Source organism: Tiliqua scincoides, chromosome 2 (assembly GCF_035046505.1).
Source record: "Tiliqua scincoides isolate rTilSci1 chromosome 2, rTilSci1.hap2, whole genome shotgun sequence".
In the NCBI taxonomy this organism is placed as follows: Eukaryota; Metazoa; Chordata; class Lepidosauria; order Squamata; family Scincidae; genus Tiliqua; species Tiliqua scincoides.
The window spans coordinates 160,770,767-160,786,736 of NC_089822.1; the positions used below are offsets into that span (position 1 = coordinate 160,770,767).

Here is a 15,970-nt window from a genome sequence, read left to right on the forward strand (position 1 = left end):
AGAAGCCTACAGCACCCAGTATTCCCAGGCAGTCTCCCTTCCAAGTACTATCCAGGCCTGACTCTGCTTAGCTTCCAAGATCAGACAAGATCGGGAGATCGTGTTTATGTTATTGCAAATCTTCTAGCAACTCGATTTTAAAGGCCTTTTCTGCTTTCCAAAGTAGCACAAATTTGGAGTGCTGCAGAGAAAAGGAAATGATTAATCCACTTACTGAAAGAGTAGTTATGAGGACTTGGGGTAGGGTGGGGGACAAAAAGAAGAAGAAAGGCCACAAGTGGTAAGAAAATGGCTGCAATAAATACCCTAAAGGGTATTGATTAAAATGAAAATGGAGTGCAAGAAGAAAGAAGCAACTATTTGTCGAAAAAATTAGATGTATTATTGTAGCCCACACCACATCTGACAAGACTCAGAGACTATATTTGGTAAATGGCTTTACTGAAAAGGAAGAGCAGTTGCTTTTGAAAAAGTCTTCTTGCAGTATATAATTTTCAGGCCCAGGTTCTGTTCCTTAGGAACATGGGCTAGAAGATACCAGAGACACTTGTACACATAAAAGCCTTCAAACTCCTGATGAAGATGCACGAACCTTCATTACTACTCAGAGCTCTACAGAGTAAGAGTTCAGCAACAATGTGACCAACATTTACCTTCCAATGATGCATCATCTGACTGCATGAGATTCAGTTCTGCGTTTGTTCATATCTAACTACTATTGCTAAGCCATGACTATGGGTGCCAAGACTCCAGGGCTTAAATTGGGAATTTCATGGCTGAGGTGGGGAACCTAGCCTAGTAATCTACCATAGGCTATTGTTAAAAAAAAAAAATTAAATAACTAGCTACCTGATAAATAAGTTCAGTGAATATAGAACTCTTCACCTGGTGCCCAAAAGATAGCCTAGTTGGGTGAGGGGGAGACATGACATGCAAATGGTTCCTTGATGATGAACAAAAGATTCTATGCTTTCTTCACTTTAGTTCTCAAGTTGTTACTGCCTTGGTTCTCAAACTCCTCCTTCCCAGGATCACACTGTTGCTGGGGAAGGGATGGTTTTTTGTTTTTGTTTTTTTAACTTAACTGCAGCAAGAGTAGGAGACCTGGGAGGTCTGGGAAGCCCTCCACAGGATTTCCCGGGCCCCCACACACCTTAAAAAGCAAAAAGAAGGGCACTTCCGGTTTTGCAACAAAAACCAGAAGGGCTCTTTTTTTTCCTTAGATATTTAGAGGAATGGGGAGTCCTGCAGAGGTCTCCCTGGACTTCCCAGGACTCCTGCTCTGGCTGCAGGTAATTTTTTTTTTTTAATCCTCCCGTTGCCAGCAATAGCATGATACTGGGGAGGAGTCCTGTGGAGGGCTCCCCAAACGCCCTCCACCTGGACTCCTGTGCTGACTGCAGGTAAGTTTAAAAAAAACAAAACCCTCCCATCCCTTGCAGCAAAGGCCAGAGGCAGGGTTTCTCAGGCGGGGCCTTACTGGATTATTCACATGCTTAGTCAATAGTCTTCCATAGTCTCCACAGAAAAGAATACCCTCATTTCTCTGATTTCTTGAAGGAATAATTGTACTAACAACAATAGCATCAGCTCACATATCCTTGATTGAGAATGTAGAGGTACCACTACAAGAAAATGCCAAGGCTTGATGAGCAGCTAGATGAGAAGAGACAATTAAACTGATTTGAAGCTCTTAGCTTCCACAGGAAATAAAGTATTAGTGAGTCATATAGCAGAAGGTGTATATGCAATAAGAAACAAGATAAATGCCAAACACAAACACACACACACCATTCAGTTCCTTCACCTTGCAGAGACAGAACATGCTGGAGCACACGTACATGCAACAATTGGAAAGAACATATAGTCACATCATGAAACAAAGATGCTGCTTTGCATACTATGCCAACTGTACTATAATAATATTCAAGACACAGGAATGGAAAAGCAGTTTATAACTGGCAGGAGATCTAAACGCACAGGAAAGCAGACAGCATGCACTCAGGTGTCAAACATAAGCCAACACTCTATCTTCCTTGGCTAGAGAGAGCCAATCCTACTCAATTCCATAACATTCACAAACTATCCTAAATAAACAGAGCTGCGGCTCCATTGGTACAGAAATTTTTTTCAGGATAGACTTCCTGAAACGAAATAAAAAATTTTTAATATTGAATATTGTATAATTATTATCTTTCTAAATCCCATTTGTCCCTTATTCTAACATTCATTGCTACAAACCCTCTGAAATTATTTCAGAAATGACAGAATAGCAGAATTATTCTTAAAGAATTATTTCAAGAGCTGCTCTGAATGCCCACTTGGGAGATAAAGCAGGATATAAGTATGTAAGGAAATAAAATAATAAATAATTTTTAAAAATGCTTCAAAAGCATCACAAAAGTCTATCCCAGCCATTTTCAGCCACTGTGCCATGGCATACTGGTGTGCCGTGAATGGTCTGCAGATGTGCCACTTAAATTTGGGGGAGGGTCATTTATTAGTAAGGCCATTGGGGGATGTAAAATCTCAACAGCAGTATGTTGTGCCTTGTCAACTATCAAAAAACTGATGTGCCTTGACAATTTTAGTACCTTGTCAGTGTGCCATGAGCTGAAAAAGACTGAAAATCACTGGTCTAACCGATGTCTACAGACTTCTAGTTCATTCAATGTATGGAGAGCTAGATCTGCTGTTTCTGGTGGACAGTGATCTTATTTTCCAATTCTTTCCCTTATAAATTCTTCCCTTATAGGGAAGTAAGAACTTGTTAGGAACAAACAGATTATTTGGTTTCTAGGTCCTCTGTGGGTCATTCTGAGGTCATCCATAGGTACTCAAAAGTCACATGAAGTCTGCTTATCTCATTATGAAACATAAACCAGCACAAAAGAGCAGAAGTAGCAGGAGGATTTTAAGAGTTTTTATTCTGACAAGAACTGCAGTAAAGAGATCCTTTATGACCTTAAAACAGAGGATTAGCTAGGAACTTAAAATTCTAGTTGGATTTTGACTTGTTTTGTTTACGACACAATGCTTTGTTTTGTTTACAATGAAGTAATCAACAAAAATGAAATTCTAAATACTAGCAATTTGTGGCTACAATCCTACCCACACTTTCCTGGGAGTAAGCCCTATTGACTATAATGGAACTTACTTCTGAGTAGATAAGCATAGGATTGGTCTCTAAGCTGCCATAACAGTACATGAATTTGGGCTGAAAAATGCTATACAGAACAAAAAAGCTGTATTCCAGTATTTAGAGATTAAATTCTGCCTCCCTGAATGTGGAAAGCCCATTTGATTGAGTCTTTTACAAGCAATAAATCAATACTCCGTATTTTCAAGAGACTTTGCTTTTTCAATCTACTTTTGCCTTTTGCCTTTCTTCAGATCATCTGGCAGACTGCCATGAAACACTGAAAATAGTTTAAGTTAAAAGCAGTCTGTAGCCAATTGTAGAGATAGCTGTCAGTCAAAATTATTAAAGTAATCATGTTCTGTATTGAACAACCACCTGAGCTCTCAGCAGCTCATGCAATACAATGAAATACAAAACAGGTAACAGAAATATCCTTTTACTGAACTGTCTGGTGGTGAAAGATTGCTACCCTTCTTTGATGATAGTATGGAAATATAGCTTGCTTTCTATTAATGAACCATAAGATACATGCTCCACCTATGCTGCTCACTAGGAAAAAGATTCAGTTACAATAAAGCTGTTGTAGAATTTGAAGTCAGCTGTGCCATTCATTTGGTCCCAATACAATTGGCTGTTTTATTTGGCACTTGATTTCTAACTGCTACTAGTCAGCCTCTCACAGTTATATATTCCACTATTTCAAAGCTGTTTAAGGAGTGGGTAGCCCATCCTTATTATAGCTATGTCACCCCCAAAGAGACTCGGCTCTCTCTGTTGGCTTGAAGCTCTGCAGGTGTAGCCAAGCACCATTGGTTCCAATCCAGCATGCACTATTTTCTTGCCCTCCTCCCCATTAATTTCTCTCATAGTCTCTCTTTTCTTTACTGGGAGCTATTATTCGTTTCTCCTACTGCTCCTTCTCCTCCTTCTTCCACCCATTACCTCTCTGTGATCTCCTTTTTATTCCTCCCAGTCCTCCTTTCTCTGCCATGATCTGGCGGCCACCACCTGTGATCCCCTGAGATCTTGGGTTCCAGCATCTTGTGAGACCTCAGAACGGTACTGGAGGCCTCCAAACCTTGGTCATGCAGAGCTTCACAGTTACATCATGAAGAGCTTCTGTAGACCATATCGGCCTTCAGCCTTATGGGCTAGAATTTTCTAAGAAGAAAATGTTAAAAGAGGACCCAAGAAGTCCAGAAGCTAAATTATTGGCCTTTGTATTTGGCAAGATAACAACCTTTCATTTTCCATTAATATCTTAAATTGCTTCAGTCTGTGTCATTCAAGGTACAGTGTGTTATAACCAGAACACAGTAGGGAGCAAGGCGCACCTGGCTGGAAACGCTTCCAGGATATCTTGCCCCTTGCATACTGCAATTAACAAAATGTGGGTTTCTTTAACACTGTTGCTTTCTGGGCCACAGAAAGTGGGAAAGCTAATTGTTAAACCAATCTCTTTCCCACCCTACTCTCTTCCCCAATACACAGAGTAAAGCAATATCTGAACAACCTTGCCTGGACACAAGGAGAATGCAACTCACCCCTCCATCTGATCCTCCCAGGGACAGCCCCTTTTCTGCTATTCTGCAGATGAAACAAGAGTCTCGAATCAGAACTCAAACATTTCAATACAAATACTATTTCCTATTGTTTAGCACACTCTGTGATGCCCTGTTAAGGGCTCCTGTCACTAATGTGAAGGGAGTGGAAAGGTCAACTCTGCTTGGCACCACAGCAGGCAAATCAAATTGATACACACATAGAACCTAGTAACAAAAAAAGAGATAGGGTACTTGCTAGCAAGAACTGGTTATTGTGTTAGATAAGATGTACTGATAAGGACCAAGGCAACACAAACCCTGACTTTAACCCAACCATATCCAGAAAGTTGTTGCTCAGCCTGCTCCTTAGCAATCTAATTTCTCTTTGCCCCGAAGTCTGGGGCAGGTAACTACACTGTCCTAGGTGACCAAAGCAGAAGACAATTTACTCCAGGAGCACTGATGTCTGTCCCTGTTCATTCAACAGGGGTAGCTACTGTAGCACAACCAGCTGTCCCACTCTACTACAGAACATGATGCAGTGTGGGGAAAGCATTTAAATGAGTAATCACTTTAAAGCAGGGGTCTCCAAACTTTTTGACCAAAGGGCCACATGAAATATCTGGCACAGTGCTGAGGGCCGGAAAAAAATTTAAACATAGAATTTAATTTAAATAAATAAATTAGAGATGGAACTTAGATGAGTGAATAAATGAATGAATGGGCTCATTCACTCAGCCTCTCTGGTCCTCTCTGACCAGATGCAATAGATCCAGATGCAATCAGAGCACAGCTCTCGTCATGTTCAGTCAAGTGGACCAGAAGCTTTCAGGGGACAAGAGGCTGGCCAGATAGAGGCTCACTGCGGGCCGCATCTGGCCCCTGGGCCAGGGTTTGGAGACCCCTGCTTTAAAGCACTCACTCAATAAAATGCGTATAATAGGGACACTAGAAAAAAATACATAATTGCAACATTTGGACCAGACAAATACAAGGCCTGGGCTGAGGCAAGTATATCATGCAGCATGTTTATAGTCTGTGTATTTGCACAGACACAAACCTTGCATTATGCTTTATGAACATTTGTACTTTTTACACTAAATGGAAATTATTTCTCAAAAGTTTATATGTTTGGGTGGAGCTCTGAGTGGACTTAGGTTGAAGGTTTGGCCAGGTTCCCAGGTAAGGTTCCCAATTGCTTAGTCAAGATAACACAACCCAGGTCCAGGAAGACCCACTGCAGAGTAGGAGGTTTATGGAGAGGTAAGGAGAAAAATTTTCAGAAAATTTTCTGAAAAGAAAAATTTACCTACGGATTCTGTCAGCTTCCTCCCTGCTGATTATGGCATCTGTTATTCCTCTTCCACACTTTCGAGGAGTGCAACCTAGAGGAGACACACAAAAGAAAATTCAAACTACACACTTTATCTGCCTTTAAACATGCCACTGTTAAATGGTTTGTTCTGTCTAGAAATCTGCCTAGCTATGATTACTTTGCAAAGTATGAAAAGTGCAACCTCCTGATTTTAGAAATGGGCTATGTTGGATGCAAGGGAGGGCACCAGGATACAGGTCTCTTGTTGTCTTGCGTGCTTCCTGGGGCATTTGGTGGGCCACTGTGAGATACAGGAAGCTGGATTAGATGGGCCTATGGCCTGATCCAGTGGGGCTGTTCTTATGAAATCTGCTGGATTTTACAGAACATCAACTTTCAACTACCAGTTATAAACTTTTCCCTAATTTCTTTGTTTGTAGAGAAAACTTTTAGGGACATGGTGGCGCAGCAGGTTAAACCGCTGAGCTGATGAGCCTGTTGACCGGAAGCTTGGCAGTTCGAATCCATGCAACGTGGGTGAGCACCCGTTGCTTGTCCCAGCTCCTGCCAACCTAGCAGTTCGAAAGCATGTAAAAATGCAAGTAGATAAGTACCATCTCAGTGGGAAGGTAACAGTATTCTGTGCGCTGAGGCTTCTAGTCATGCAAGCCACATACCATGGAAACTGTCTACAGACAAATGCCAGCACTTCAGCTTAGAAACAGAGATGAGCATCACCCCTAGAGTTGGACATGACTAGACTTTACACCTAGTCTAGGTGTAAAGGGGGGGGGGGGAACCTTTACTTTTTTTAGAGAAACTTTTGCAACATTAATTGGGCTTTTGTATCAAAATTTCCCAAGTTTTCCCCCTCTCCTTCCCTTTTGCTAACCACTAGCTTAATGTTCTGTAAGAGAACAGGACTGCTTAATAAATTCTGAACTTCAGTTTTCTGTTAATCAATTCTAGGCAATCTGAGACAAACGCTTTTCGTATTCTCACTTTATTTAAAAAGATTTCTATACCCACCCACCCCCACGCTTGCAAGGCTAGAAGCAGCTTACAACAGAATTTTAAACAATACAACAATAAAACAGGGATAGAAAAATTACTTAATAAAAACAGCCCAAGACAAAGAAAACCGTAATCTAAATATAGCCATAAAAACCTTGAAAAAATGAGCAAGTCACAAAGAACACCAGAAGCAGAGAAGAGAAATAATACAGAAGATCTTCCAAAGCAACACATGCCACAAGGAACTACCTGCCACTGACAATGGCCTCCCAACATGTCTCCTGCTGTCTTATGTCAGACAACTGACAGACACACAAGTAAATTCAAAAATATATTAATGTTGGGTACGCTGACTAATTTATGGTTTCAAAGGTCATAATTAGCACCTTGAATTGCACCTGAAAGCAAACTGGCAACCAATGCAGTCAGAGCAACAGGGGCGTAACATGATAATAATGTCTTGCCCCTATCAACAGTCTTGCAGCTGCATTTTGCACCAGCTATAGTTTACAGATGATCTTCAGAGGCAGTCCCATGCAGAGTGCATTGCAGTAGCCAACACAAGAGTTGACTAAGGGCCCAATCCTATTCAACACTCCAGGGCTGATGCAGCCGTGCCAATGGGCCATGTGCTGCATCCTGCAGCAGGGATCAGTCATGAAGGCCTCCTCAATGTATTTTTTGATTATCTCAGGGCTGTATTGCAGCTGCATCAGAGCCGAAAAGTTGGGTAGGACTGGGGCTTAAGACATGGGCAATCAAATGTAGGTCTATCTGAATCAGAAATAGGAACAACTACCACCTCAGCCAAAGTTGGGCAAATGTCCCCTGGGCCACAGCGGACACCTGGGCAGCCACTCCCAGGTTGCAAAACTGGTCCTTTAAAAGGAATACAACCCCATCTGGAACAGGCAAACACACAGGCACTTAAGCAGCAGACCTCCAGACCAAGATGACCTTGGTCTTGACTGGTTTTCATTTTGCATTATTTGCCCACATCCAACCCTTCACTGACTCAAGATACTGGTTCAAAGTATCCACTGGTTCTCTAGCTGGGGGTGGCAGTTAGATGTGTAACTGATTACACTAAACACCAAACCCTCAGATAACCCCTCCCAGTAACATCATAAAGATGTTAAACAGCATGAAAGACAGAATGGATACCAGATACCACAGGTCAACGGCCATGATGCTGAGCATAAATCCACCACCACCACCTTCTGGAACCCATCCTCTAGAAAAGGGGTGTCCTAACTTTTTGGCAGGAGGGCCACATCATCTCTCTGACACTGTGTTGGCAACTGGGAGAAAAAGCATTAATTTACATCTAAAATTTGAATAAATTTACATAAATGAATATATTAGAGATGTAACTTATATGAATGAATGAAGGTCTCAAGATAGCTCAAGGCCTACAAAAAGACCTTGTGCAAAGCAAGGCTGGCCTTCCCTTTGTTGCCACTGCTGCTTCACAGACATGAAACAGCAAGCAGCAGAGGGAGCCCTCGGCCCACAGATCATGTGAGAGGTCAAATAGTTGGCCCTTGTGCTAAGAGTAACCGCATTGGGCTAGTGCAGGCTCCACCAAGTCTCTAGAGGGCCAGAGGCTCATTGGAGACTGGGGGCTCCCTGCAGGATGGATTGGGGGACCCCGAGGACCACAAATGGCCCCAGGGACAGGGTCTGGGCACCCCTGCTCTAGAGTCACTGTAAAGCGGTGCCCCCAACACCAACTCCAGAAAGGAACCATGATCTACGGTACCAAATGCTGCTAAGAGGTTTCACTGTCAGAGAACCAACAGGAGTGCACTCCCCTATCCAGCTTCTGGTGTAGATGAACCACTACCAAAGCTATTTCAGTTCTAAAAGTTAATCTTGTTGAAAGCCAAATTGAAAAGGATCTAGAAAATCAGTTTCCATCTGGGAATTTGTCTTGCATATCACACATTATGAAAATACTGACTTCTTCCACTTCAATTTGCTTTAATGTCTTGTAGCACTCACACATGAGCAAGAGTGTCTGACATTTTGGTCAGATAAGCTATGGGAAACATTGTCCCCTCTGTGATGATTCCTTTTCCAAAGCAAGCACACAAATTATTCTGAGAGTTATTTTAATTTCTTATCTTTTTAGGAAGAAACCATCTACAAAAATAAAAACATACAGTTTCTATAACTTATCTTGGCCAATCCATCAAAAGAAACAGCTTGTGTCAGGTTCTGACGCCATGAAGCATTTCTTGAAGAATTTTGGTCTATACAAAACTTGAGCAGGCTGAAAATTCTTTTCCATGACCAAGAGTTTTAAATGAACTTTGCACTGAGAGGATAAAGTCACAATCTGAACTCAAACAACCTATCCATTTATCATTCCTAACAGTTCTTAATGAAAAAAATCCAATAATAAAAATGTAGGGGGAAAAAAAAAAAGATTGAAGATGCAGCAGTGGACCTCAAAATAACTATTTGCATAAACCCAGTCCGAATCCTTCTACTTTGCTTCACAATCAGAACAGGCATCTCTAACTGTGGCCTGGTTCTGATGATCCAACAAACTGTGGTTTATAAACCTGCTTCTTTGGTGCCATTAAACCATAGGGTGTTTTTTTTTTTTTTTTTCAGACACAAAGAAAATGTGTGGTTTAACCAACCAAGAAGCTTTTAATTCAGCTGAGTGCATGAGGAGTAAAAAGCAGGGGTGTCAAACTCATTTCATACAGTGGGCAAAATAGCATTCATGATGCCTGCTGAGGGCCAAAAGTGATGTCATTAAGCAGGAAGTGATTTCATTAAACAGGTCAAAAACAGAAATAAGCACTCTGTTCTCGTGTAGGAACTCATTAGCTGCAAATGACAGAAGAGAAATTACACAAATCTTGATCATATTTCAAGATATGGGAGAGCCCAATTATCACGTGGGCCACCCTTTCAGCAGTGACACCTCAGCACTGTTCAGCAGGTGAGAGTCTGAAGGCCAGATAAAAACCTTCTGCGGCTTTTTAAAAATCCGGCTCTAGGCCTTATGCTTGACACCCCTGTTTTAAAGTTTTAGGACCATACATAGGCAATGAAATCAGCACACTACGCAAGGCTGATCAGCAACTTCTTCTCTACTTCAGTGCGGAGAGGGAAAGAGAAAGCAACAGTTTATAGCTATACATGAATCATGTTGCCTGCAATTCTCTCTTGTGCTTTCAGGAAGGACTGCTTGCTGGTAACATTAGGCAGGTATAACAATGAACTAGGAGAGAGAGGAAGCTCTCTCCAAAAAAACCTGTCATCCCACAAAGATCGGTGGGAACTCAAAATACAGGACAAATCAAGAGCACATGCCTGTGTGTTTTCACACATACATGTGCAATGAGTGCACTTACAAACATAATGAGCAAAAGAAATATTGTGATGTGACCTGGAGAAAAGTGGGGAGGGGTGGAAAGAGTAGAAGAAGAGATTCCAACTGCTGCAATATTGGACAAGGAAAATCTTTTCTCATGTTTTTTAAGTGGCACTGTGACCCAATAAAGAAAGTGGACAACTGTATACTTGAAGGTTGCTACAATATTCCACAGTGATCAACTACTAACTAAGCAGTTTGCCCACATTCCAGCATGCAGAGAACCTCAAACAGCTGCCCTAGGCACAGCATTAAGCTACAGTTAGAAAGGAGTATCATTCCCATGACTGGCCAGAGCAATGGATATATTCTGAAAGAGGAAGGTGATAAATTATAACTACCAACACTCTCTTTGAGACAGTACAGAGCTGGATCAGATCTGAGTAAGCATCAAGTTAGACATAATATATGTATCCAACCAAATAATCAGAAGTATCCCGCAAATTCCATAAGCTCTCATTGCAACATAAATTTTCAGAAGTGAGAATACCACAAGTATCTCAAGAGTGCCCTCAAGTGGTAACCTGGCACAAGTGAAAAACAGAAACGCAACGAAACGGCAATGCACAGGCACTTCCGGAACCAAACAGCATCTCCTGCGAGTTGCCATCACTGCCCAGAATGACTCTGACAGCAAGTGGAAGGGGCCAGTTACACAGCGTATTGCAGCATCTGCAGTACTTACCATTTTGCCCCCTCCCCAGCTACACTACTGCTTATACATCCATCTAAGAAGTCAGTCAGAACCGATTAAGTCACAACAGCCTTTCACAGCCCACCAACAAAGTACCAGAACAGTTATGGGATCTAGTTCTACCATTTGATAATCAATAAGTTACACTACTTTTTGAGTAATGTAACTTATGTTGTACTGTAAGAGTTGAATGAATGAACTAGCTGGTAAACTGCCCCCCCCCATGGGTATTCTCCTACAGGGGAGAATACCCTATAAGGTTTACAATCCACAAAGGACCACAGGCTCCTCTAATGAATGAAGGGGCCACTGTAAAAAATTCTGTTAAAAATCCATTCTGCAGATGAGACAAGAGGGAAAAGGCTTCAACAGAGCGGCTGTCTTAGTATACAGCAGTGGTCTTCAACAGTTTTCATGCCATGACCCCAAAAATAAAGAAATAAATAACATATGAGATGGGGGACCCGCTGCCAATCTGTCCCCCTCCCATTTCTCCCATCATTTGGGACTTCACAACAGCCCTGTGAGGCAGCCTGAACAGGGCTGGCCTTAGGAGCTGCAGGGCAAGACAGCGAGAAGAGGCTGTGCAAGATCATATCAAGAACTCAGTTTTGATAAGTTAGTACCATCATTGGATTGGATCCAAGTCCTTTCTTGCACAAGCTTTGGAAGGTTGTCGCAACCCCCCAAATGACGCTTTGTGACCCTTCTGGGGTCCCGACCCACAGGTTGAAGAACACTGGTCCAGAGGATTACTCCATCACCATCACACAAATGTGACAGAGGTGGGTTCAGGAATCAGCAGCAGCAAAGAAGCCCCAGTGCTGGCCCTGATGAACACGGGCTACATATTAGTGCTACAGCTGATTGAGTGCATTATCTTGCCAAGTGCAAGATAATTACTCCTAAAATTTGCCAGAACCTAAAGTTGCAAACCTATCCATACTTACTTGGGAGTAAGTCCCATTGAACATTACACATCACTAATAAGATCCCCAGAAGTCCTGACAATAAGAAAAGGTTCCAATTTAAAAAAAAAAAAAAGCTTTTCCATTTTTTAAACTTGACCTGAGCTTCTGAGTCATTAAAGAACATATAGCCATCTAAATCTTTGTTTGCAACCATAAGAGCTGTAAGTTTAGACCAGTGGTACTCAAACTCAAACAAAGTGGCTCCTGTGAGCTTATTCTTCCATTCCACTACACCAGTGGTACTCAAACTTTTCCGGCTAGTGGCTCCCTTGACCCCAGTGGCTGTTGGTCATGACTCCCCATCATGTTCCTGATGGCTGGAAATGACATCATTAAACAGGAAGTGGCCAGAAATATTAACTATATTAATATTAATTATATTAAACATATCATTAATAAAATCCAGATCTTAAAAATATATTAATACACAGCAATATACATGCTTTATAAATGATCAGCTGCTGATCACTGTTGGAGACAGGATGCTGGAGTAGGTAGATTTTGTCTGGTTCAGAACTCATTTTTTTAAACTTTGTAAGCATACCAACAGAACTGTTTTATCAAATGAACAACCAGTCTGAACAACCAGTCTGACCAACATGACACACACACAGCCCTGTGGACCCCAATCCAACTAGTCATTTCTCCCATTCTCCTTGGATAGGATTGAACCCTTTATTAATTTAATGAAATTAAATTTTTCCAGCAGCTGGTGGGGAAAACAAAAATAGACCGTGAAAATATATCAGAGCTGAGAAGGGTTTGGTTAGGAAGCTGATTTGTCTCCTATACTAGGAGATGCACAGCTCAAGCCTATGCATGTCTACTCAGAAGTAAGTCCCATTAGAGTCAATGGGGCTTACTCCCAGGAAAGTGTGGACAGGATTGGGCTGCAATCACTTCATCAATGGCTGATAAGTATTCCCTTCAAATAGCAAGATTCATCACTTTAAAAATACAGCCTCTAATTAAACAACAAGATTAATAAATCACTTTAGAAACAGTACCCTTTTTCTGCTCCTGGCCAAGTAAAGTGTGTGCTTCTCTCTCTCTCCCCCCCCCCCTTTGCCAACTGCATGGAAACAACTTTAAGAGCCCTGGTGACTGATAAAATAGGAAGCGTTTTATTTGGGGAGGGGAAGGAAAGTGGGAAGGTTTGGAGATTGAAAGGGGCGAGTGGAAGAGGGAGGGGGTTGAAAAGAGATTTCACTTTGATGAGAAGTGATCCCAGTCTGGGAACTAGGAACCAACCAGACAAGGATCAAAGAGGGCTTCTTTCTGACAATCAGCAAGGGCAAGGACTGCAAACTGAGCATACTCTGTATTTGCCAACCGGAGGGTTGGAGTCGAAGAGCTTTGGAAACAACATGCAGTGAACACAGAAGGTGGCAGCCTCGGAGAGGAGGGAGAAGAGGGCGGGCAGCAGCAGCCACTCTCGCAGTCCCTCTCGGAGGGAGAAGCTGAATAACCCCGTTTCTTCTGCTTTAAAAAAAAGCGCAGAAGACAGAGGGGCTCGTCTTCTGCCCAGGAACGGTGGTGTGACTGTATCACTGCGAGAGGACATCCCGTGCCTCCCCTGTGTGTTCGTGGCACCTCCCTAGGGAGCTGCGCCTCACAGTTTGAATAACACTGGTTTAGACCATTAGAAATTTTTTTTGTTGCAATTATCCTTTTAGATAGTTTATCCCTAATCCCCAATACATTTCACAAATTCCAGTCCGAGAATAAGAGGTCTAAAAAAAATATCCCAACATATTCTTCAAAAAAATGTCCAGGCAAGCTGACTGAATAAGGCTTATGCTTAGCTCCTTAAACCTCAGTATTCCCAGCTGTAAAAGGAAGCCACAACTTTTCTCAAATTATAAGGCAATTGATGTACACAAGAAATGGTGATGTGGGTTTCAGACTATTATGAGAGAGAATTCCTTATCAGGAATTAGATTCCTGATAAGGTTCTATTGTACTTCAGAATGTGTACAGGTGCAATGAGAAAAAACAAGATGTAGATTCAATTTCAATTCCTGAAAACCCGCATTTCTTTTGCTTTCTTATGTTACCTGGATCTATATGCACCCTGTCCATAACATGAGAACTAGAATTTTGGGCCTGTGACACCAACTACTGCTGAACTGAGAAGAAGCTTGAATAAATTTAGCACTACATCGGACTATCTGGCAGGACTTCTTCAACACCAGCACAGGTTATGATGTGAAAATACCTTCAAAACGTTTGTGGCTGTCATAGTCTTCTGAACAGGGTATCTCAATGAATTTGTCCTGTAGATGTTCACCATGATGGGCCAATACTTCTGTCACTCCATCTTCACCAAGCAAGTATCTCCCACTCAGGAGGTAGACAAGCATGGCAGATGAGAGAAGGAAAGCCACTTTCAGCCATTTTTGGCGAGAATCTTTCTGGACACTCCCTTTCCCTGCACTGGAAATAGAATGAGATAAAATCCCTTTGTACAAAAACAGGAATTCAAAATCAGTGTTTTAATTAGTGAAGCATTACTTGCAAACTTGAACTTATCCCTCATCTTCAGATGCGGAGCCTGTCAGAACATATGAATGAGCAACAAATGGACTTGTGGAATAAGGAATAAGAAATATGGCAGCATTCTGAATTGAAGTGAGCTTCTATAAGGACTATGAATTACACCATACATTTTGGAACTAAAGACGATACACTGAATTTTTTATTCTGGTAGTAGCCTTGGCAGAACGCCCACTACTGTACAGTTTGTATAGCTGAGCCATGCACAAGGGTGTCCAATAGATAGATAGCTAGATTTTTGTGCCAGCCTTCCTCTCAAAAGCTCAGGGAGGTGTATATGGTTCCTTCCCTCCTTGTCCTTTCACAACAACCCTGTGAGGTAGGTGAGGTTGAGAGTGACAGGCTCAAGATACCCAGGAAGGCTGAGTGGAGATTGTCCAAGCACAAAACCAGAACAGTATACCACTCTGGTTGTCACTTTTCAGATGACTGGCCTCACTTCAAAACCAGGAGGTTCTACAGTGCTCAGTTGACATCATTTACACCTTTTGCACTTCCACAGCCTTCAAGCATGAATGACACAGAGACAGAAGGGACTGGATACCATGTGCACTCTTAACACAAGCCTGCCCAATGAACCCATCCTCAGCTCGATAGTCTCACACAGGGCAGCAAAGCCTTCATCTAGGCTTAGCTGGGAGCACAACAGCCTTCAGCTGTTAAAATTTATTCCTGGCAAATTCACTCTTCGTTAATATGTGGTTAAACATCAGTAACTGTTTCTTTGAATTCCACAGAGAATCTGAACACCTGGGCTCCATTCCTAGTATCTCTAAATATAATTGTGGGTGGCGGAGCAAGAAAACAGGCCCTTGAATGAACTGTTCACATTCTAAACTTAGAGCCCAATCCTATGCCTGTCTACTCAGAAGCAAAGTTTATTGTATAGTCAATGGGGCTTACATCCAGGTAAGACTGCATAGGATTGCAGCTTTAGACACATAGAACTGAAGGATATCAAAGAGAAACCACAAAGTAAGAGTCAGATAAGGAAGAAAAAAAAACACTGTGTCCCTCATGGGACAATTCTGGCAAGCCTACTATTAAATGTCAAACTCAAGAAGGTAGGTGTGGTGAGTACTTGTGTTTTCAAAGGAAAACTTAACATAAATGATCCCACTTGAGATGGGGTCATTCCTCATCCCATAACCTCCGAGTGGAGGTCATTTCTCCGAGAAAGCAAAACAATTCACAATATGGGGACACAGTAGGGAGAAGAGTGAGTGAAGGGCAGGAACCTCATTTCTTACTCATTATCTCTGCACTGGCAGGATGGAAACCCTGCATATGTTGTTGGCAATCTTCAGTCTCGAAAGACTATGGTATCGCGCTCTGAATGG

The 15,970-nt window shown here is 42.0% G+C and overlaps 1 protein-coding gene across 1 annotated transcript in view; it reads right to left on the minus strand.

Annotated features, from left to right (window-relative positions):
* The window catches only part of OGFOD3 (2-oxoglutarate and iron dependent oxygenase domain containing 3), a 53,127-nt gene that overhangs the window by 33,992 nt on the left and 3,165 nt on the right, over positions 1-15,970 (minus strand). Inside the window, exons 2-4 of the mRNA XM_066616639.1 lie at positions 14,293-14,510; positions 5,996-6,071; positions 4,687-4,729 (exon numbers count right to left, since the gene is read on the minus strand). Coding sequence (XP_066472736.1) covers positions 4,687-4,729; positions 5,996-6,071; positions 14,293-14,510 — 337 coding nt within the window. The remainder of the gene's footprint in view (positions 1-4,686; positions 4,730-5,995; positions 6,072-14,292; positions 14,511-15,970) is intronic.